Source organism: Dendropsophus ebraccatus, chromosome 1, assembly GCF_027789765.1.
Source record: "Dendropsophus ebraccatus isolate aDenEbr1 chromosome 1, aDenEbr1.pat, whole genome shotgun sequence".
NCBI lineage: Eukaryota > Metazoa > Chordata > Amphibia > Anura > Hylidae > Dendropsophus > Dendropsophus ebraccatus.
Window position 1 is genome coordinate 70,852,344 of NC_091454.1, and position 22,529 is coordinate 70,874,872.

A 22,529-nucleotide genomic window follows, 5' to 3' on the forward strand; every position below is an offset into this window, starting at 1 on the left:
CACTGACGTTTTAAAAAAAAAACTGTCTGAACACGCTGCTAAGCACAATCCTCTCCAGGATGCGTCACGTGATCAGTCGGGCTCCGACTCACTGCCTATGTAAGTCTACGGAGCCCAACTGGTAACACATGACACAGACCTGGAAGAGGACCGCACTTAGCGCTGCCTTGTCCAGCTCGTTCTCCAGATCAGTACGGGTCAGACCAGGACCGATCAAAACATGACAAAAGTTTTAGAGACATGTCAAAAGTTTTTACAAACCACAGTGACACTTGTGAATGAGATTTAATTGCAATACCACACACAACCTGGAGACAGGGCGGTGCTGTATATGCAAGAAAGAAGCTGTGCTTACTCTAAGGGCGGGTTCACACTACGGAATTCTCGCGGACAATGTCCGCGGAATTCCGTCAGCTGTCCGCCCGCACGGGCACTAGCTTTTCCGCCAGCTCCATAGACACCATTCTATGGGCCGGCGTATTCCGCGATCCGCTGAAAGAAGTAACATGACACTTCTTTCAGCGTATAGCGGAATACGCCGGCCCATAGAATGGTGTCTATGGGGCCGGCAGAAAGGCGCCCAGATGTGCGGGCGGACAGCTGACGGAATTCCGCGGACATTGTCCGCGAGAATTCCGTAGTGTGAACCCGCCCTAATCCTACATAATCCCTCTAAAGGCAAATTAACTAGATAGGAGTATCAAATTTAATGGGGATGTCAGGGCAGGGAAGTTCTTAGTTATATGCCTGGGAGTGGGTGAACTGCACTCACCCCCCTGAGGACATGACATCGGAGGCCCAATCAGCGACCGATGTGGGACATCGCTGGAGCCACTGATGTAATTGGTGAGCCTGCAACGCCATGCCCCCCAAATCCAGAGGCACCCAAAAAAGCATTCTCCAGCAAAATATCATATAAATGATGAGTTATATCTTTCTCCCTGTACTGACTGTCATGTGCCCCAGGACTCTCCAGAAGTATCTTCTCCAAGCTACTGTGGTCTTGTTAAAATGAGCCTTAACATTTCTTAAAGCATTTAGGAATTCAGTATACTTTAGGCAAAATGCAAATTGTAATTTGATTCCTGTGATGTCCTGGTCCTAATAAGCAAAATATGTATGTCCCTAAACAATTATACCAGATTAAACCTGCGCTCACAAGCCCCTACCATTTTCCGTTGCCTTTTGCCTGGAATCTTTACAAAAAATTAAAATATACATACATTAAAACCAGTCATTTCTCCAGCCACAAATGAGTGTTCAGAAAACACACAGACCTAAAGGCGCCAATTTTTGGATTCTGTATGCCACCTAGTGACTAGATGTCAAAATGCACCATAGTGATGGAGCTCTTTTAAAACATAGGGAGAAAGAAGACCCAAACAATGACTTCTGATATAATTTACATCACAAATTTTATAGGTTTATAAATGATCAATGAATAACAGCCTTAGTAACAGAAATACAGTAAAAAAGCAAAAATAAAAATTATACATAATAGTGTGGTAGCCTCTGTGCACTGAAGACCATAGTTTAGTCAGTAGTTGACTTTTAGGGTAAGGGTACATTGAACTGAAATGGGGCAATTTTTTTGTAGAGTTAAGTATGCAGCATTCTCACAGGCAAATCTGCACCATATTGTGGCGGAAATATGTTTGTGTTTTTGAAGTATTTGAAATCCACGACCCCTACAGATTTATTGTGGATTATGACTTCCCTACTAAAGTCAATCTACAATGAATCCATCCAGCCCCAGTGCAGGTCAGTTTCCATGTGGACTGATTTTAGTACACCCATTAGCTATCACATGCAAGGGCAAGGATGCAACATCTTTCTTTGCCCAGAAATAAAGGTTTAAAAATTTAAAAACAAATACCAAGTGGAACACAAACCACTTGTTTCCCAATGGAAGGCTGCACTATGTAAATTGAGTAAAATAAAAGGAATCCTCTATACAGGTTTGAGGAGAACTATACATTTTGAAGGTTCCATTTGTAGCTATATAGATTACAGTACCTTTGAAGTATTCAATGTAAATAAATTCCTAAAAATCCCTATTTTTACTATGCCGGCTGTACATTACACATGTCAATGCATCGTCACAAAACATCCAAAGGACTCCAAATGACAGACTAGATGGCCGTCAAGTTATACAGTTTTTCCTCTCTCCCTTGTAGAACCGTCTTATAAGCTAAGTCTAAACACCTTGCATGTTAGCACTAGTCCCTCTGTAATGCACAGGGTAATGTTGCCAAGAATGTACCCAGTATTGAAGAATTACTAAGGATAGGAGTAAAATAAAAAAACAACTAAACATTTGCAGCTTGTTACTGTACCTCAAATGAGGCAACCAAGACACACATGACCAGAATGTGGCCTAGTAGCCCTGGCTGTAATAACTATAGCTGTCAGGCCCTATTGTGTCTTGCGCAAAGTGTCGTTGGTTTTGTGGAGCATAAGGGGGTAATGGAAGTAAACCTTCGCCAGGCGGTGTGATCCCTGAACTGGATAGAGCCTGCGATGAGGAGAAATTTCCAGCTATTGAGGAGTAAACGCCAGAAGAAGACTGTCCACCTGTAGACGAAGAGAATCCAGTAACTGTGGAAGAAGCCTCTGAGGAAAGCATATTTGATGATAAAAGACCGCCATATGACTTACGATCAGGTACAGGTGACAGATTGGAGACCAGGCCCTTTAAACTGGTGGGAGAAATGTAAATGACCATGAAAAAGGAGTTCAATAGGAACACACACAAAATGATTACGAATCATAGTACATCATGCCATGTGTTTTGTAAAAGTAGTCCTGCAGTGACGTTGCAGAAGCTTAAAGTTTTCAGTGGCCTCCGCTCTGGATGACCTTGTCACCATAAATTACATTCTTGCCTATTCACTCGAAATGGTTTCATAAAAACATTTTCACTTCTGCTTCCCCATTTACATGCAGCAGCAATTCATGAACAACCCCCTCCCCCCCTTTAAAGGGGTATCCAGTGTTAAAAAAAACATGGCCACTTTCTTCCAGAGACAATACGACTTGTTCAGGTGTGTTTTGCAATTAAGCTTCTTTCACCTCAATGGAACGAAGTTGCAAAACCCCACCCAAACTGGAGAAAAGAGGGGTGGTGTCTCTGGAAGAAAGTGGCCATGTTTTTGTAGCACTGGATAACCTCTTTAATCCAGCCAGTGATCATTCACTTTAAATGTGTCCAAAAATAATCCACCATCGGCCACAAATCTCTCCGTTTAATTGGAGATGTTGGGCCTGTGGCTGATTATTGGAAATTGCTGCACGGACATCGCTAGCAATGTAATGAACTCTGTAACTAAGCACCAATCTAGCAGATTGGAGGTCATTTACACCATGGGTCTGGGCAGTGTCTAGGGTTTTAAGACTCTGCTTCTGGCCTTTACCTCCCAAGATACAACGATAGATAGAGACCATGTCACCTCAGCAGTTAGAAGAGGAGGCTCTGACCCATTAAGACATGGCCCAAATTGTAAATTGCCCATATCAGTTTACAGTTCGATAAATCTAGGTCTGCAAAAGTGTTCTGTGGTATTTAGCAAAGATGTCAGAAGCAGATGCCTTAGGTCTTGTGAGATTACAAGGACACAACTTTTGTCCACTTGCCTTTTTCCATGATGCATCCTGGGGCCATCTCTTTTCTCAAGAAACATGGCACAAGACCTGGTCTTTTGATGATGCCGTGATCAACTTAGCCAATATCAAGTCACTAAAAGCCTTAGGGGGCATTAAAATGTTCCATAGATGATGGATGCAACAGAGTGTGAAGCTTTGGGCTGGCATGAGGAGCCCCCGGCATCATGTATCACTATAATGCTGGGAGTTCCAAATCTATGGAGTGGATTTGCCTATGTATCCTGCCTCTGACACATCAACCTGAACTGGCACTCTGTATAAAATCAGTGTGTCCTTAGGGAATCTCAAGCACTAACAACCAGCCTAAACTTAAACCACAGCCCAGTTCCAGCACACTGCACCGGTGTATTCCCGGGCACCGGCTGGGGCTAAAGCACTGGAGACGGGCCAGCCCACCCTGGTGGAAGGAAACCCCCTACCTTCTCCCACTGGGTGCGGGCCGGCACGTCTTCAGTGCTTTAGCCCTGGCCGGTGCCCATTAAAGGACCAGCGTCATGTAGGAGTGGCCTTAATGTTCAGTTTGCGCTCTTGGGTACACTGATCTTCACTTCGAAGAGAATAATGAATAGCAGTATTACAGCCAGACCACAGTGGAAAGAACTGGCTGACAAAGGGGCTAGTCATTTGCTCCTTTTATTTGATTTTATTATTTTCTTTCTTTCTTGTAAACTGTTGCACAAGCCTGTGGGCAGCTTTGCTGTTGAAGGAGCTTTGTGCTCCTCGTATTGGAATTTGCAGTATTTCCACATTGCAGCATATAAAGCCTGATATCTGCATGACACTCCTCTCCCTGTTTTCTTCATGTTTAAATAAAAAAAGTCTGTTTTCCAGCATAAATATAATGAAAACAGTGAACAAAAAGTATATAAAGTTGAAACAATCAAAACTGATACAAATGGATGTACTGGAAAAAAAAAATGGATGTACTGGAAAAAAAAAAAAAAAGAAGCTGGTTGTTTCTGAAACAGCGCTTCTAGTTTCAATCCCAGAACTCCTATACGGTGGGGAAAGTGTTTGATACACTGCCAATTTGTCAACTTTTCCCACCTACAGCACGGCTGTGTCACTAAAGTAGCGGGAAGATCTGTCAATACCATCTACAAGCTGATGCAACAGTCTATAAATCATGCCAATTCCACTGGTAGGTGGTACTCGAAATGAAAAAAAAAAACAAAACATTTTTCTAATAAATTGCTTTAATAAACTATTAATTTGTAATAAAAATGTGAAGAATATTTGCCACCAAGCCCTGCAGTCCCAGATCCCCTGCTCTGATTTAGCACTGCCATACAACGCTATACAGAGGCCAGGGGTGTGACTGGGGGGTAGTGCCCCATACGATCCCAGTCTCTGCTCTGTGCCTCTGCTCGACTAGTGGTCATTGCTTGCTGTGCAGAGGCTGCTGGACCCTGCGATATTGTTGGTCTGGCAAACCCAGGAGAAACGGGTCCCTGCTCTGTATAGCAATGTGCAGTGCTAGATCAGAAACAGCAGAGCTTAGATGGTCCTGCAGTTTCTGACACAAACATTGGTGATAGCACAGGGGTCGGTGTCACCCCTTACCGATGCCAATCAAAAGTAAATATGTAAATTAAACTAGAGATGAATCAAATTTAGATTACAATGTAATATCACTATTAAAGCAATGTATTAAAAATACTTTTAGCCTCTGGGGTACTCCTTTAAACCCTGTCCCCTTACCTTACAAGTGGCATGAGCATTGCAAAATGGCTCACACTTTTGAAAAAATTAGGCGTCTTGACTTTTCTAAACCAGAAAGTTGGCATACATGTTTTCAACACTAACATTTTAATTCCAAGGCTGATCTGCCCAGAGCTGTTCCCTTAAAAAAAGGGACAGTACCTGCAGCACACACCACCAAACATGCAGGTAACAGAGGGCCTGGGCCTGTTCACACAAACCTCGCCTAAGGACACTGGGAGAACCTAGAAAGCTGTATTCATTGCGCATTGAGCATTAGATTTTACATTTACTGGCTCTCTGAAGAAAACCAAATATAAATAAATATATTATATATTGTATAGTATAAATAGATATCAGTTTAGTGTATATGTGATAGGGAGGTTACCTTAATACTGAAATAATACTTACTTGTTCTTGTGTTTGGATCCACTGATGTGAGCCTGATACTGCTCTATAGAATTCAGAACAATATTGCATGTATCACAGCTGAACCAGTTTCCGGCTGAAAGACACAGGAATGGTAAGTATTTAATATGACCTACTACCTAACACTTGTTGATAAAACACAAGCGATGATACACAAGTGAAGGACTGTTCACACCAGCAAGTCTGCTCTTAACATTGGATTCATGTTTCAGGCTTTGGGACAAAGTCTAGGTTTTCCTATTGCTTTCAATCTTTTGGAATGGTCATTGATAAGGAACATACCAAGATCAAGTGTTCAACCAAATCATAAAGGGCTAACACCAAACCCTAGTAAAGTAAATGCTAATATATAAAGCTGCTCATTGAAGATGTGTCCTGGGACAGAGAAAAAAAAATCAAAATCAAAAGGTTTTTGCCAGATGAGATGCACACCACCCAAATACCACCCTCCCCGCTCTTACCTCCTCCAGGGCAAAACTAAATGTGTTTCCCACAATGTTTCTTACATGTTACAATAAAGTGAAAAGTTTATAGGCATCTAAGTTGGTAGGAGTGCATAGCTCAGAAAGCACAATTTTTAAGTGTACATGTGACAATGAGGGCTAGTAAACTTCCCTATGTGAACACAGCGGCAGATTGCTGTGGAGATCAAGGTTCATTCCCCAACTCGTTTGTCTTCAGAGAGATAAGCCACCGCCAGAGCAGTTTTAACTGAGCCAGCTTTAAAACCCGTTCACACTGAGTAATTCTGCAGAATTTAAAGCGGAGCACATGCCACCGAAGGTCTGCCTGTACTATTCATTGACTAGGATGCCTAGTGCGCCCTCTGCCAAAATAACAGACGTGTTGGCCACTCGATTTGTCTTCCTGCGTAAAGGCACTGCAAACTAGCGCTGATCTGGCTAATTGTTTGTATCGTGTGGGCCATGTAAAAAGACCCTTAAGGTCCTATTTACACAGGGTGATTATTAGTAGAAAAGGCCAATATTGCTCTGTGTAACAGTGCCAGCTATCAAACACTTGTTCACCAGCTCATCATTTTGTTCTGTTGTGTGAAAATGCTACTGCTCATCGGCTGGAAGTCTTATATGCAGTCGACAAATGATAACAGCAAAGAGATACACAAACAATCCAGCAATTATTTGCACATCCCTGCCTTCAGAACTGTCGAGCTATGTAATAGGCACATCAGATAAATTATGGCCCTTAGTGTATGATCATGTAGGCCATTGTCATTATGCTTGTATGGCATGAAGATATGTTGCTTGCACATATACCCTCTAGTACTGGGAGTAACATTTGATTTTCCTGACAATGTAGTTGACCTGCGAATTGAAAAATCCAACAGTACATTTTACAGTGTCAAGTTTAATACTGCACATATGGACAATATAATTTTCTAACTAAAATGTTACCACGCATTACCAAAGTGTTTGGCTAAGGGCTACAACTGCACACAAAGAGGTCACTAATTCACCACCTTTTATGAAAACATCCCTAGTACAGAATGCAAATCTATGATACAATCAAACCCCCCTAACAGATGGAGGAATGGTAAAAAAAAGGCTGCTCGCTCCAGCACATTAGGATGACCAGATTAAGTAAGAATGTTGGGGTTACCCCAGTATAGCAGGTAAAGTCTGACCTAGAACCATGCTGAGGAGTTATCCAAATTCTAACATCCACATGACAGCAGTTTCATCTGAAAGAATCCTGTGGACAGTAACAAGCATTTGAAAACAGCATCTTTTTGAGCTCCTTTTTGTGTGTGTTTTTTGCCGCTTATGGTGGGTTCACACTGCATTTTTGCAATCCATTTAACGGATCCGTTTTTTTTAACAGTCAAAAAAAGTCAAGTGTCAACAGTACTTCATTGTGCGTCAAAAAACCGCATTCTTTTTGATCCGTTTTTTTTTTTTATAATGGTAGTCAATGGAAAAACGGATGCACACAAACATCCATTTTTTTTTTTTTTTTTTTTTAAACGGATCAGTTAAGCAGATGCTGAAAACACAGTGTGAACCTAGCCTAAGGCTGGATTCACACTGCGTTTTTGCAATCCGTTTTTTTGCAAAAACAGGTGAAAAAAACGGATGAATTTGTGTGCGTCCGCTTTTCCATCGACTTCCATTGTAAAAATAATGGATCAAAACGGATCCTTTTTTTGACGGACACAAAAATGTAGCTGACACTACTTGTGTCCGTTAAAAAAAAAAAAACGGGGATCAGTTTTTTTTACAATGGAAGTCAATGGAAAACCGGATGCACACAATGCACCATTTTTTTTCATCCGTTTTTTTTAAAAAAATGAAAAAAAAAAAAAAAAAAGATGAAAAAAAAAACGCAGTGTGAACCCAGCCTAAGGCTATGTTTACATGGTGCTTCCATACACTGTGAACACAGCTTAAAAAGGAAAAAAGATGGCAAAACAAGCCTATTAACCCCTTAAGGACAGAGCCAATTTCGATTTTTGCGTTTTCGTTTTTTCCTCCATGTGCTTAAAAGGCCATAGCACTGCATTTTTCCACCTAGAAACCCGCATGAGCCCTTATTTTTTGCGTCACTAATTGTACTTTGCAATGACAGGCTGAATTTTTGCATAAAGTACACTGCGAAACCAGAAAAAAAGTGTGGTGAAATTGAAAAAAAAAAAAACGCATCCGCCCTGGGGTAAAACTGACTTGTTATGCATGTTCTTCAAGTCGTTACGATTAAAACGATATGTAACATGTATAACTTATATTGTATCTGATGGCCTGTAAAAAATTCAAACCTTTGTCAACAAATATACGTCACTTAAAACCGCTCCATTCCCAGGCTTATAGCGCTTTTATCCTTTGGTCTATGGGGCTGTGTGAGGTGTCATTTTTTGCGCCATGATGTGATCTTTCTATCGGTACCTTGATTGCGCATATACGACTTTTTGATCGCTTTTTATTACAATTTTTCTGGATTTGATGCGACCCAAAATGCGCAATTTTGCACTTTGGGATTTTTTTGCACTGACACCGTTTACCGTGCGAGATCAGGAATGTGATTAATTAATAGTTCAGGCGATTACGCACGCGGCGATAGCAAACATGTTTATTTGTTTACTTTTATTAATAACCTGGGAAAAGGGGGGTGATTCAGACTTTTATTAGGGGAGGGGGCTTTTTACTATTAACAATTTTTTTTTTTTTACTTTTACACTTATACTAGAATCCCCCCTAGGGGACTTCTAGTATAAGTGCTTTGATCTCTCATAGAGATCTCTGCAGCATAGATATGCTGCAGAGATCCATGAGATGGAAGGCACTCGTTTACTTCCGGCTGCTGCAGCCGGAGGTAAACGAGTGCCGAGTCGGGGACGGTGCCATCTTGGAGCAGTCCCCGGCCGGCTTCAATTACGGAGATCGCTCCTCTGGGATAATATCCCGGGAGGAGCGATCTCCCCACTAGACACCAGGGATGACGCTGCGTCCAGTAATCGGATGCAGCCGTCAACTTTGACAGCTGCTTCTGATTACTGTATTAGCGGGCACGGTGATCGGACCGTGCCCGCTAATACCTGCGGTCCCGGGCTACGCGCGGTCCCGCTCTCTGAACGTCCCTAACGGCATCAGGGCGTAAATATACGCCCTGTCGTTAAGGGGTTAATAACAGTTATGTTACAAGAATTTGGGGTATTTTTCATTTTATGATCTAGATTATAAAATAGTCCTGAAATCTTATTTTGGCCACTAGTAGAGATGAGCAATCTTTTAGCAAGTTCTCTGATCTCTAGCCACTAGGCTTAAAACTAAAGGCTCTATTACATGAAACGATTATCGCCCTTACTCGGCCGATTTCTGGCCATAATGGTTTTGTGTAATAGGACACGTGAAAAGGCAACTATCAGCCGATATGTAATATAACTGATTGTGGCCTTTCAACATTTTGAACCCGCATGATCAGGTCAGCGACTGTCTGCTGCTCGTCACTCTGTAATAGGGGACTGCTGCCAAGTTTAATGATCATTCGGACAGCTCGTCCTGCTGCTCCCTGCTCGCTGTCTGTGCTATTACACATGGGGAACAAGGGGGAAGTGAGCACTGACCTGACAGGTTTTGTCTCTTGCTTCCCTTATTAACGTGCCGTGTAATACAGCCTTAAGCTGAGACTTCCTGTTCTGTGCAGATCATTTCCCAGCAGTTTTATCAACACAGGACAGGTCACACCAGCATATAGAGATACACACAACAGCTGTTGCCCCCAACTCAGCTCCCCTTCTCCTGCAGGCATAGCATGCTTACAAATCTGTACCATGGAAAGAAAAGGGTGTGGAGATATTCATTGTGTCTATGCTCGGGAGACTTGCGGTAAAACATGTCACTAAATGCTGTTAAATACAGCTTAGTCAAGATGGCTGCTCCTATAATATTGTTCTATAATAAAATGTTAGGGGGGAAAAAAAAATAGAAACAAATGAGAAAAAAAAAACATGTTCTAGTATCTGGATCTAGTCAGTAAAAACAAATGTTCAGTAATTCCAAAGTAAGGGTCAGGGACACAAAGCCAGTATCCTCGGGTTACAGGCAGCATAACCTATGACAAGAATAAATTACAATGCCTGATTAACACACATACAACCAGCTATACATTACATAACAAGATCCTAACCGGCATCAACAAGGTAACCAGATGGTGGCTATGTTTTTGTGGCACTCACCCACTGTAAAAAGGGAAGATACAAACACTAAAGATATTCATATATGGCTAGCTGTGGTTTTATTTCACGTGCTCTGAGAAAATATGCAGTGCCTACTAGTAACTATATGGAAAACCAAGCATCTGTGTCATGTGCAAAAGATGTTTAGTTTTGCTCTACATGCCTTATACATGGTACTGGATGCAACATGTATGGGCATAAACTGGTCTTTGTGTCCCATTCAGTGGAGAGCAGAAACCTGCAAAATGAATAGAAGAGGGAAAGTGGCATTTTCTTCATGCACCCACAGACATATGGCAGCATGGAGCAAATGGGTCGGTATCAGTCTGGCTTCCACAGCAGCTGTACCTGGTTCTACAATTTCACAACTTTGGCCCCTTCAAGTCTAAAGACAAGCAACAAAGTATAGATCTATGCCACAATAACTTTATTAATGACAGATGTATGTACAATACCATTTCAATGTTAAAGGATAGTTACCGAGATGATTAGTTTTAATATTCTGTTAAATATTAAAAATAAATCATCTGTAATGTTGAAAATAATAGACAATATGCATTGAAAAACATGAACACATTTTTATTTCATTTCTTGACGAATCAAGGAAAGAAAGTTTTATTATGATTAAACACAATCACATCTTCCAAGTGATTCAGACCTACAATATCTATTCAGTACAACAGCAACTGACTTAAAAGAAAAAAAAAAGGTACATTTACACATACCAGTAACTGACTGGCATTAAAGAATTGCAGTCTACAAAAACATCAAGGTATAAACATAAAATGACCCCCTACTGCTATACTGTCCGAGTCAGGGAGTGTGAAGACCTATCATAGCAAAGCTGATCTGCAACATCGGGAAAATGCCTCTCACACACGCAGAAACGCAGGATGGACTAGGTGGCGTTAGATAAGAAAAATATAATTTAGGCAACTGGAATCAAATAGGATTTAGAAGATGACAAGTAACAAAGAGGGTACAATGTTGAGAGGAAAACGTTCATAAACGATAAAAATTTTTTGGCTTTACTATAGTACAGAATACTAGTCATGGTAGTAGTGTGTGAAATATAACAGTAGGGTGTATTAGTCCTAAAAGTTTCTGGCTAAAAAGGAATATATTGAAGTCATCTTTAAGTAGAAATAAATCTGGTAGCAGTTAGGTTGTGGATGGTGTATGTAGGCCAAGGCTACACCTACAGCAATAGCTTTACTATAGTCCATATCTCACACACAGCTCAGTAGGGACCATGGTCAATCAGTGCAGCCCCGGCTTACAGCATTCCTCTTGCTTGGAACACTTAGGGTATGTTCACACTGAGCAAATACGGTGGAATTCTGTTGTGCTCAGTGTCCCACTGTGAGTGAATAAGAGGGCGCACGCTCCTCTGCTGTTGCCGCTCTCCGCTCAAAGAAGTGACATGTCACTTCTTTGAGCGGAGAGCGGTGGCTGCGGAGGAGCGCACACTCTCCCATTGAGATATGATACAGTGAGGCAGGCGTAATTCTGTGTGGAGAGTTTTGCCACGGAATAACGCCTATTTTACTCAGTGGGAACATACCCTACGCAGGAATGCATTGCAAGTGACTATAAATCTGGGCTCTGTTCACATTAGACTGCGCCTCACATTTGAGGTACTTTTTATCTATGAAGAAAAAAAAAAAAAAAAAAAAAAAAAAGTGTACAGCAGAAAAAGGATGTAACATGACACAGAGTTGCAGCTCTTTGGTACTGAGCTTCATTGTTTAAATACCTAAATCTAGATACTATTTCACTGAAAGCATCATGAAAAAGGGCAATGTAAGTAACATTTTTTCTGCAGTAAACTTTTTGTTGACGAACGAAATATACAGAAAAAAGAATAACTGATTTTGCCGCTCATATCTCCCTTCATGTTGTAAAGGGTAAATTCCATATGAACAATCTGGAGCACATGCCCCACATGTTCAGTCTGCAGCATGCTCTATGTATCAGGACCACATTGTAGATTTTACAGAAGTTTCCCTTACCTCATTCTGTTGTGTTCTGTGGTACATTTTTGGTACAGAATTCCAAACTAAAAACCTGCAACAATTACACCATGAGTGAACCTAGTCTTATGGTGTGTTTACACAGATTTATCTGACAGATCTTTGAAGCCAAAGCCAGAAACAGATTATAAACAGAGATCAGGTCATAAAGGAAAGACTGGGGTCTATCCTCTTTTCAAATCCATTCCTGGCTTTGGCTTCCAAAATCTGTCAGATAAATCTATGTGTAAACGCACCCTAACAGTGGACAATTCATTCCCTGGAAGAAGTCCTCTTCTGACAAAGCTCCACTACATGATCATCTTAAAGGGGTCCAACACTCAAGGCGCCCAGAATCTCTAATACATGGTCACCTATCTGAAATGGTACCTTGTCAATGCAACATTTTCCCTGCAGTGGTGGCCACATGCAGTATCTCCAGACACCTGATTTGTGAGTGTTAGCAAGCCACACCAAGGACCAGCCAGGCAGCTTTGTTTTCAAAGGATCTGTCACACTAGAAACTATTGTCCAGGCCAACAATATTAGTGCTGCATGATATTACTTATTTACAGGTGGCTCAAGAAAAGCCTAAGGTTGAGTTCCCACTGAGATTTCGCAATCAGTGTATGCTAAAAAACAAATGTGTTTTTTTTTTTTTAATATAATGGACGTCAATAACAAAAATAGATGCACAAATATGCTTCCATTTTTTGCAGAAAACGTATTGCAAAAACACAGCGTGAACCCGGCCTAATATAATATATGTGCCAAACTATTTCAGCTCTAATAGGTAATGAACTACTATGCTATACATTCCGTTAACATTAAGGCGCTGTAAACCCATACTCAGAAGCTGGGCAAATACTAGGTAGAATATAACCCATCTCATGTTCTGCCAGAGACCAATTATTTAGCAGAAGAATCTTTTTAAAAGGGAGTTGTTAACTTTTGCCTTTTTACAAACAGCACTTTCTACACTAGTTGCTCATGTATAAGGAAAATTCACAATCACAACTGATTGTTGCTAGTGAGCAACAACGCTAATAAGGTTTATATATGGTTTGTACAGAATAAAAAAAGCACATGCCCCCCACTTTAAAAATAATTCTTATGGGCGACTACTAATTTACTCATTAACCCAAGTAAAAACACTAAAAATAAAAAGCATACAACAACGGGAACAGAATTTATTTACCACTAAGTGTGTCTGTCAGTACATACATTAAAGCAAAGTCAGTGTTTGAGTATGAAGACATCCAAACAAAGCTGCATATGGAAATAAACTAAAAACATAAAACCAGAAACACTAATTTTTTTCGCCTGTGTCTGGGGGGGTTACTACATTTTAATTCATCTCTGAACCAACAAGAAGTTTCTTTAAAGAAGAAAAAAAAAAAGTATAAAGTATAAAAAAAAAAAAAAAAACACCGCTGTAGTCACCAATTGGCCGAGTGGGCTAAATCCCACCTGTCTGTGATGTCGAACCCACACAGTGACGTGCCCGAATCCCAGGATAAGATGACAGCCGGCAGGGTCCGGGAGCTCTGTAATGCGGCACAGTGTCGGCTCGGGGAGCAGTAAGCATACTGGCTTATCCCCCACCCCCTGCACGTAGTGATTTTTTTTTTACCCCGCCCCCCCCAAATCTGACTTCTCCTTTAAGTGTTAATGGACCTTACTGAGTTAAGAATTAAAGAATAAAAAATTTTAAATTAAAAGAGTAAAGGGTACCCATGAAGCTGAACTCCAACTAAGTATTCAGACTTTGTGTCTAGAAAGACACACTGCACGCTGGGACAACAGTACGTTGCGCAGCTAATTCAATGCATGTGCAGGAAAAGGCAGGAGTTTAACGTTACAGGTTACAACATTACACTACACTTAACTAAAATCCCAAATCAAAAATGGATAATTCTTTATATTAAATGGGGGGAGGATTTAGTAAAGCTACAGTATGAAAAAGTTTTAGCAAAGAACCCAACACAAAAATTTGGATTTACTGAAAAAGATTTTAGCAGCACAATCCAGCAGAATCAGGTTGCCATCTGCCATTCTCCTATTATCTGCAAGCTCCTTTTATTATGGCTTGCAAATCAGAATAAAAAAAACAAACAAATAGCAAAGAATGTGTTAGACTAGCTGTTCATGCAGTACATTAATGTACGGATGTTGAAGAGGCTCTAGAAAAAGCAGGGACTTAGGTTCACTTGGTTGTAACTACCATTTTTAAAAACGTCTGACATGTCATAGTGACATGTCAGAAGTAAGTATCGGTCGGGGTCCGGCTGCTGAGAACCCCGCCAATTGGTAGAACATGAATTACTTAGACTGCTAATACGAGCAGTCTAAGGAATTCACCTCCCTATAGCAGGGTTGAAGGAGCAGAGAGCGCTTTCTAGCTATTGGAGTGGTTCTCAGCAGCTGGACCCCAACCGATATGCACTTCTGATATGCTGCTATCACAAGTCAGTCGTTTTAAAAATGGTAGTTACTAGAGATGAGCGAACCTGGAGCATGCTCGAGTCCATCCGTACCCGAACTTTAGGCATTTGATTAGCGGTGACTGCCGAAGTTGGATAAAGCCCTAAGGCTATGTGGAAAACATGGATATAGTCATTGGCTGTATCCATGTTTTCCAGACAACCTTAGAGCTTTATCCAAGTTCAGCAGCCCCAGTTAATCAAATGCCGATCATTCGGGTTCGGATGGACTCGAACCCGGTTTGCTCATCTCTAGTAAATACACTTTAAGCCCTAATATAAACCTGGACTAGCTGAGCGAATTAAAAAAAGAGGGAAAAAAAAAAAAAGTTCTCACTACAAAACAAGTTATTTCCTGATACATTAGACAGTGGGTTTTTCAGAATCAGGCTCAGCATTGGACTCACTTGCTCCAGAGCCTGGCGTTTGTGGATTGATAGGTGTAGTTTGCGGTGGCGTTTGCCCAGAGCTGGTATAAATAGTCATGAGCTTGCTTTTAGTCTCCTGCTTATGGTGTTTCTTGCCCTTGTAATGCTGCTCGGCCATGTGCGGGTTATTGAAGGTAGCATTGCATAGCTGGCAAAACTTGTCAGGGTCTGATTTATCCATGTTTCCTGGTGGTAAACGTGCAGGAGCTGGCTTGGTAACTCGCGGTGCACCTGAGGAAACAATTTAGAATACATTTTTGCTTTAATGCCCAATCTTCTTTCACATAAGTTACTCGAACTGTGATGCCCCCAGCATGACTGAGAAAAATGCTGTTCTGTTATGTTGTTTTTGCACCCCAATTAGGTAAAACAGACAATTTCCCCATTCCTGGTATACACAAACAGAAAAGCAACCTACACTTGCATTTATAGGACATGAGTACTATTAAAGCATTTTACTGTCAAATTTTTTTTTTTTTTTTTTTTTTTTACAGGCAAAATTTTTTTTTTTTTTTAGACATAAAAACAGCTGGTACATTTACAGCCATTCAACAAAATACATGTCAATTTTTACACCCTTTCCCACTAAACTGAAGTTGGTTGTTTTAACATTTTATTTTATGCCTCAAAATACAACAAAAATACACTTAAATTCCTATTATGGAAATTAATTTTCCTTCAGAAAAAAGGATACTTATTAGTCAAACCATTGTCCTTGAAAAGAATGAGAATGCCATCTGTAGACAGCAGTTTTAGGGTTCTAGCCCCTCTTCAGTACAGTTCAAGCTACAGAAATGCCTTAGTATGCCTACAGTGACCCAGTGGTGTATGCAGAGTTAGGATAGACAAACTGTATTTGTATTCAACGTATACATTTTACACTCCTGAATGGAGGAATGGAACAGAGTGACCGAGTCGATACACACACTATTGATAAATGTCACAATTGTTCATCATAGATATATATTCTACACCCATGTTGTTGTGGCAGATGAGATAACAGAGGAGGCAGCATGGCAATGGTGCTCCTTTCCATATGGCGATTTAAAGGGAATATCCAGCGCTACAAAAATATGCCCACTTTCTTTCAGAGACCGCACCACTCTTGTTCCTAGTTTGGGTGAGGTTTTCCAACTTCGTTTCATTGCTTAATTGCAAACCACACCTGAAATGGAGACGAGAGTGGTGCTGTCTCTGGAAAAAAGTTGCCATGTTTTTCCAACGCTGGATAACCCTTTCAATGCACATGTTTAGGGGCCATCAAGAATTGGACAGACTGTGGAGTGAGGCTGTTTGAGTCATGTAGAGTATGGGATAAGACTGCTGAGACCTGAGATTTTTACATGTTTCTAGGAATGTTTGTTGCCTGTCGGTCCATGTAGGATTTGTACTTAACAAATCAATGCCAACTCTGGGATCCTGGTGGCATGGCCCATTTTTAAATCTACCCAGTACAGTTATTTTGCCCTGGCCCGGCCCTATGCCCCCCCCCAGTGTGACCATATCCCCTCCCCTCTGACGTGGCTTCATTAATTCTAATCAAGTAAACATATATATTTTTTTCCATTTACCAATTTCTAGTTAAATGGAAAAAGGTGGCAGCTGAAAAGAGGCACTAGATTATAAAAAAAAAAAAAAAAAAAGTCAACAGATAAAGCCACATAACTTATCCCATTCATGTAAATAGGACAGCTGTCCATCGTTGCCTGCATCCATTTTTCCCTATATGATGCTAATCAGTGATATACCTTATACTTGTCCCATATGAAATCATACCTTGGAATACTCCTCCCTGTTCCTTTATTTTCAGATTCTTTGCATGCGTTTTGCCCTCATAGTGAGACATTGCAACAACTGGAGACGAGAAGGTCATGTTGCAGACAGGGCAACATTTGTTTCTATCTCCCTCATCACTGGTGTTCTGCTGATAAACAGTAAACAAACAAGTAAATACCCTTAACTGTAGAATATAAGCATAACATCTAAATATAAATCCTGGTGACCTTTTCTTGGGATGAATTTCCCCCTAATTTTGTGCAGATGCAGATACCATGACTAAGAGCCGAATAGGCTCGAAACGCGTCGGCTATCATTTTAGACGTTTGATACAATAAAGTGGAATTTTACATGAGCTGGAGGAATCCATTTCTTCTTTCTTGCCTAACATCTAAATAGTTTGAAGGCGTAGTCCGTGCAAAATATATTTAAAAAAAAAAAAAAAAAAAAAAAAAAGGGCAGGGGAGTAGTAGGAAAACAATATTTTTTTTTCATTTTGCCCAGACTACCCTTTTAATAAGGAAAACATACCTTGATGATATAAGTGGGAAAGCCCAACCAAAAGAGACCTTTAGACCTGTTATAGGTCCAAAGATCAAATCCTAAATGGTCTTCACTAACTATGAGTGAAATTACAGAATTTTTGTTTTCTGCAACATTCACCCAAATGCATTTCACCCAATGCGCTCGGCATTTGACTCCTGGAGTTTGAAAAAGTTGGATCCCGCCATATGGGTGCCAGAAAAACATAGATACATCCTAAGGCTATGTCCACATGTAGTATGAGACCGGACGGTCTTAGAAAAGATCATCCCGGCCGGTACTGCAGTATCGGCCGGATGATCTTTGGCGTTGCAGAGTTCTGATGCGGGCGCATCAAAACTCCCCACTGCACACTATGGAGCATGCGGCCGGAGCCGCTCGCTCCATAGTGTGCATTGACATGGTTTTCAGTTTTCTACGGTGCCGTGAGAGATCCCGGCCAGAGTGTACACTATGGGGGAGATTTATCAAAGGGTGTAAAATTTTAACTGGTGCAAACTGCCCAAAGCAGCCAATTACAGCTACTCTTTCAGCTCTGGTGAAAGGAAAGAGGAGCTGTGATTGGTTGCTGTGGCCAGTTTGCACCAGTCTAAATTTTACACCCTTTGATAAATCTCCCCCATGTGTATACACTCCGGCCAGGATTCCCTCAGCACTAAGTAAGCACAGCAAAAATCACGGCCGTTGTAACAACGGCAGTGATTTCCGCGGAACTTAAGTAGTCTGAACATAGCCTAAGGCTGTATCTGTGTTTTCCAGGTCTCCCTAGGAAGGCATCAAACTTCTCCAGCCGTTGAGCATTTGGGTTCGGAGAACATTAGCAAACAGGAAGAGTTTGGCAAGTCTGCTCAACACTACTTATTTCCCATTGGATAGAATTTTTAAAACCAGCCAGATAAAAGGAGGAAAGGAAAATTAGCATGTGTACATATATTCACACACACCTCACTTGCGTTAAAACTACATATCCAATTTACCCACAACTGTGAACTGAGTCTTACAGGGGAGCCTGGGGAACAGGTGGGTGAAAGCAAAAACATCCATATACTTTGCCAGCTCCAGCGCTGACACCCACAGTGTGCCGCTCTGGTCCTTTCTAGGTTCCTTCTCAAAACCAGGAAGCAGCCGGCAACTGTGGGTGTGTGTGCTGGAGCTGGGGAGGTAGGTGGATGTTTACTTTCACCCTCCCCGGGAAATTGAATTATCCTACTTCAAGTTCTCCTTAAACAATGTAACCTACAAAGTGGCATGCCTATTAATAATACAATACATACTACCACAGTATCCTCAATTTTCATTTTTTTTGCTGGGCTAAAGTCTTCTCCTTTGTGAATGGACATGTACCGACGGTATTTATTTGCATGTTTCTTGCTCTGTTTGGGAAAAGAAAGAAAAGGGTAGAATTACATGTGTATCAGCAGATATGTATTTTTCAATGATTAAAAAAAAAAAAAAAGTTACCTGGTAATGTGCAAGCTTCTGGGATTCAGATATCAAGACAGCACTGCAAACTTTACAATGTTTGTCAGAGAAGATGTCACTGTTCTCCTGGATGAGACGATTGACTAGAAAACAGAATATTGAAAGGTACATCAGATATGTCAAAAAAACAGCACAGTAATTGGGCACTAAATAAAAATAGAATATATCATTCATACACCCCAAAATTTCCCAGGTTAGGAATGAAATTCATATACACAACTATTAACTGGATATTCCTGTGAACTAAACATAACCTTATTACAGCTATTGAGGCCTTATTCCTACATTCCAGAATGGTCAGTATATACAAACAATGTAATACCGAACTTAGTAAGGAGCTCCTGGTGTCATCATTCATTATGATGCTGGGAGCTCCAAATCAGTTTAAGGGTGCCTTCACACCTACCGACTCGCAGCGTTAATAACGCTGTGAGTCGGCTAGGTCCTGGCAGATCACTGCCGGCCGCCTCCCGCTCAGCTCTGTATACATTACCTCCTCGCTCCACGGGGTCCCGGCGTCCTGCTCTCGCGCCCGGCCAATCAGTGTGTTGCAATGCCGCAGCCACTGATTGGCCGGGCGGGAGAGCAGGACGCCGGGACCCCGTGGAGCGAGGAGGTAATGTCTACAGAGCTGAGCGGGAGGCGGCCGGCCGGCATCAGAAGGGGTTAAGTGGCCGGCAGATTTACATACACGCAGCAGTCGTTCAGACCGCTGCGTGTATGTACTGACAGTGATCTGCCAGGACCTAGCCGACTTGCAGCGTTATTAACACTGCGAGTCGGTAGGTGTGAAGGCACCCCAAGTCTTCCTGCTACTGTACTGACAAAGGCAAGTAATCACAGAACGTGTGACAGCCCCATTCTCACGTTCCATATATACAGACATGCTATGGAAAAAACTTTGGAATATTTATACAGACTGTGCACAGAACATGAGAATGAGGCCTAAGACTAAAGTGTAAGAAACAGTACAGCACTACATTAAGATCATAGCAAGAGATAAGCGAACCAGAGTGTGCGGCTTTCGATTAGCAGTAACAGAAGTTGAATGCAGCCCTAGGGAGTTCAAGAAAACATGGATACACCCTATAGCTGTATCCATTTATTCCAGGCAGCCTTAGGGCTGTATCCAACTTCTTTGGTCACTATTCTTTAGAATGCTTTAAAGTGACACTGTCACCCCCTTTGTGCATTCTGACATCTCTACACAGGTGTAAAGGGTAAATTTAGCAGTTTTCACACCTTATTTTATATCATACGTCATGGTGCTTGTTCCAGTAAATTGCAGATTGTAAGTGGGGCTTTGTGGCATTAGCGCCGCTTAGCCCCACCCACAGCACAACCGTTGGCCAAGCACCTCAGTGATGTCACACAGGCCCTGCCCCTGGACACCCATTAGTGAACCGACCAAGAGGGGGTGGGGCATAGACCTTTAGGCCAGCCTGTTACAATGGCCAGTGAGGGGCGGGGCTTATGTGCTTATGATGTCATGGAGGGGCCGAGCCAACGGTGGTGCTAATGCCGTTAGCCACACCCACTTAACACAATCTGCACTTGATTAAAGATCACTTTTTACTTGAACAAGCAGCATGACGTATGATATAAAATAAGGTATGAAAAACGCAAAATTTACCCATTACACCTGTGTAGAGAAGTCACAATACAAAAAGGAGGTGACAGGGTCACTTTTTTTTTTTGTAATTGGGTTTATTAGGCAAATATGGCATTATCTGCATTCAAAATGACTTTCCCCAGATCCCCCCCCCCCCCCCCCCCCCCCTCTATCTCATTCACTGCTCATTATCAGGAAATCGCGACTCTTTTACATCAGTCGGATCCTGTCTGTTCTATGGAGAGGGGAGGAGGGAGATTAGTCGCCAGCAGAGAACAAAGGATTACACAGTGGGACCTGTGTGAAATCCAGTATTCAGGTCAGAGAGGTCAGTGCTGACTGTCAGAGGAGATAGCCCGGTGATGTAGCTGTAAATTAACTCTTTGTTCTCCTATCTTGGTGACTCATCTCCCTCCACCCCTCCCCTCTCCATAAGAGAACCATAAAGACAGGGGGAAGAGCTTCAAACTGCTTTTTCATTATAAAAATGCATTTTTGGGCAAATAATCCCAATTACAAAGTTTCTTCGCCTGTACTATTGATTTCGGCAAAAAAATGTAAACGACAGCGACACTTTGAAGAGAAGCGATCAGCACCATCGTGCCAATATGGTTCCCTGCAACACAGTATAGAGCTACTTTACAGCTTGCGGAGCATTGGTTGCAGCAATAGCTTTATAAAAAGTGAATAAGGGAGAGGGGCGGCAACTATTCATCTGTGACTAGTCATAGCTCTCTGCCTCTCAGTCTCAGCGTGCCGTGCGGGGATGAGAGGCCTTTCTGCCTGTTAATTGTCTTTACACTGAGCTCTGACAGGCAGAGAGCTATGACTAGTCACAGATGAATAGTTACCGCCCCTCTCCCTACCTCACACGGCAGAATAAACATTTTTTACCTTTATAAACTACTGATGGTATGCTCTGTGAGCTGCACAAAAACATGGTGGCTTTCTTCCAGAGACAGCCTCACTCTTGTCTCCAGTTTAGATGTGGTTTGCAATTAAGCCCCATTCATATCAATGGAACTAAGTTGCAAAACCTGCACCCAAACTGGAGACAAGAGTCTCTGGAAGAAAGTGGCCATGTTTTTGTCACGCTGGATAACTACTTTAATACCTATATGAAAGATGTGATCAACTGGCATGGTCTCCTTTATGGGAATGAGCTTCCCTATGAAAGGGACTGAGGGCTGCACTGAGCATTAGAAAGGAGTGTCCAAGGGCCCCCCTCCCCCATCTCTCCTCACTGTGTTAGGACAAAACAGCTATTGAGTAGGCAAGATCTACAGTACAAACAAAGCTAGCCTTACAAAGCCAGTAGCCATCATGGCTGCTCCCAGAAATCATTTCTTCCCCCCTCTCAGGGATAAGTAATAACAGTCCTATACAGTTACTCTTCTTAGTTATCTCCTATTCACATTATAGAGTATAAGTGTGGGATCACTGGGGGCCTGCACAGCACTGCGCACACCTACCACTAGTCCATTAGGACAGCTATGCTGTGACCCACACTTGTAAGACTGTTGGGGGTCCTAGCAGTCAGCACTAATCCTGAGGCACCATCCCATTCATTCATTCAGCAGGTCCCAGAGACTGCAGCAGCAGCAGAGCACATGGCTGACCGCTCCCCATTGTGTGATTAGAGGGGTGTCCCTGCAACCTGCACGGACCCCTATACTGTGGAGGCGCCACCTATTGGTCCCGGCCATCGGC

General features: G+C 41.9%; 1 protein-coding gene across 4 annotated transcripts in view; it reads right to left on the reverse strand.

Annotated features, from left to right (window-relative positions):
• Positions 1-1,390: 1,390 nt before the first annotated feature.
• ZNF346 (zinc finger protein 346) overlaps positions 1,391-22,529 on the reverse strand; it is a 30,477-nt gene continuing 9,338 nt past the window's right edge. For 3 of the 4 annotated variants that reach the window (XM_069972673.1, XM_069972651.1, XM_069972665.1), the window contains exons 2-7: positions 19,187-19,290; positions 19,000-19,098; positions 17,183-17,330; positions 15,386-15,637; positions 5,776-5,869; positions 1,391-2,699 (exon numbers count right to left, since the gene is read on the reverse strand). In XM_069972673.1, the coding sequence (XP_069828774.1) occupies positions 2,378-2,699; positions 5,776-5,869; positions 15,386-15,637; positions 17,183-17,330; positions 19,000-19,098; positions 19,187-19,290 (1,019 nt within the window). In that variant the 3' untranslated portion in view covers positions 1,391-2,377. The remainder of the gene's footprint in view (positions 2,700-5,775; positions 5,870-15,385; positions 15,638-17,182; positions 17,331-18,999; positions 19,099-19,186; positions 19,291-22,529) is intronic. The other variant, XM_069972660.1, reaches the window with a different exon arrangement.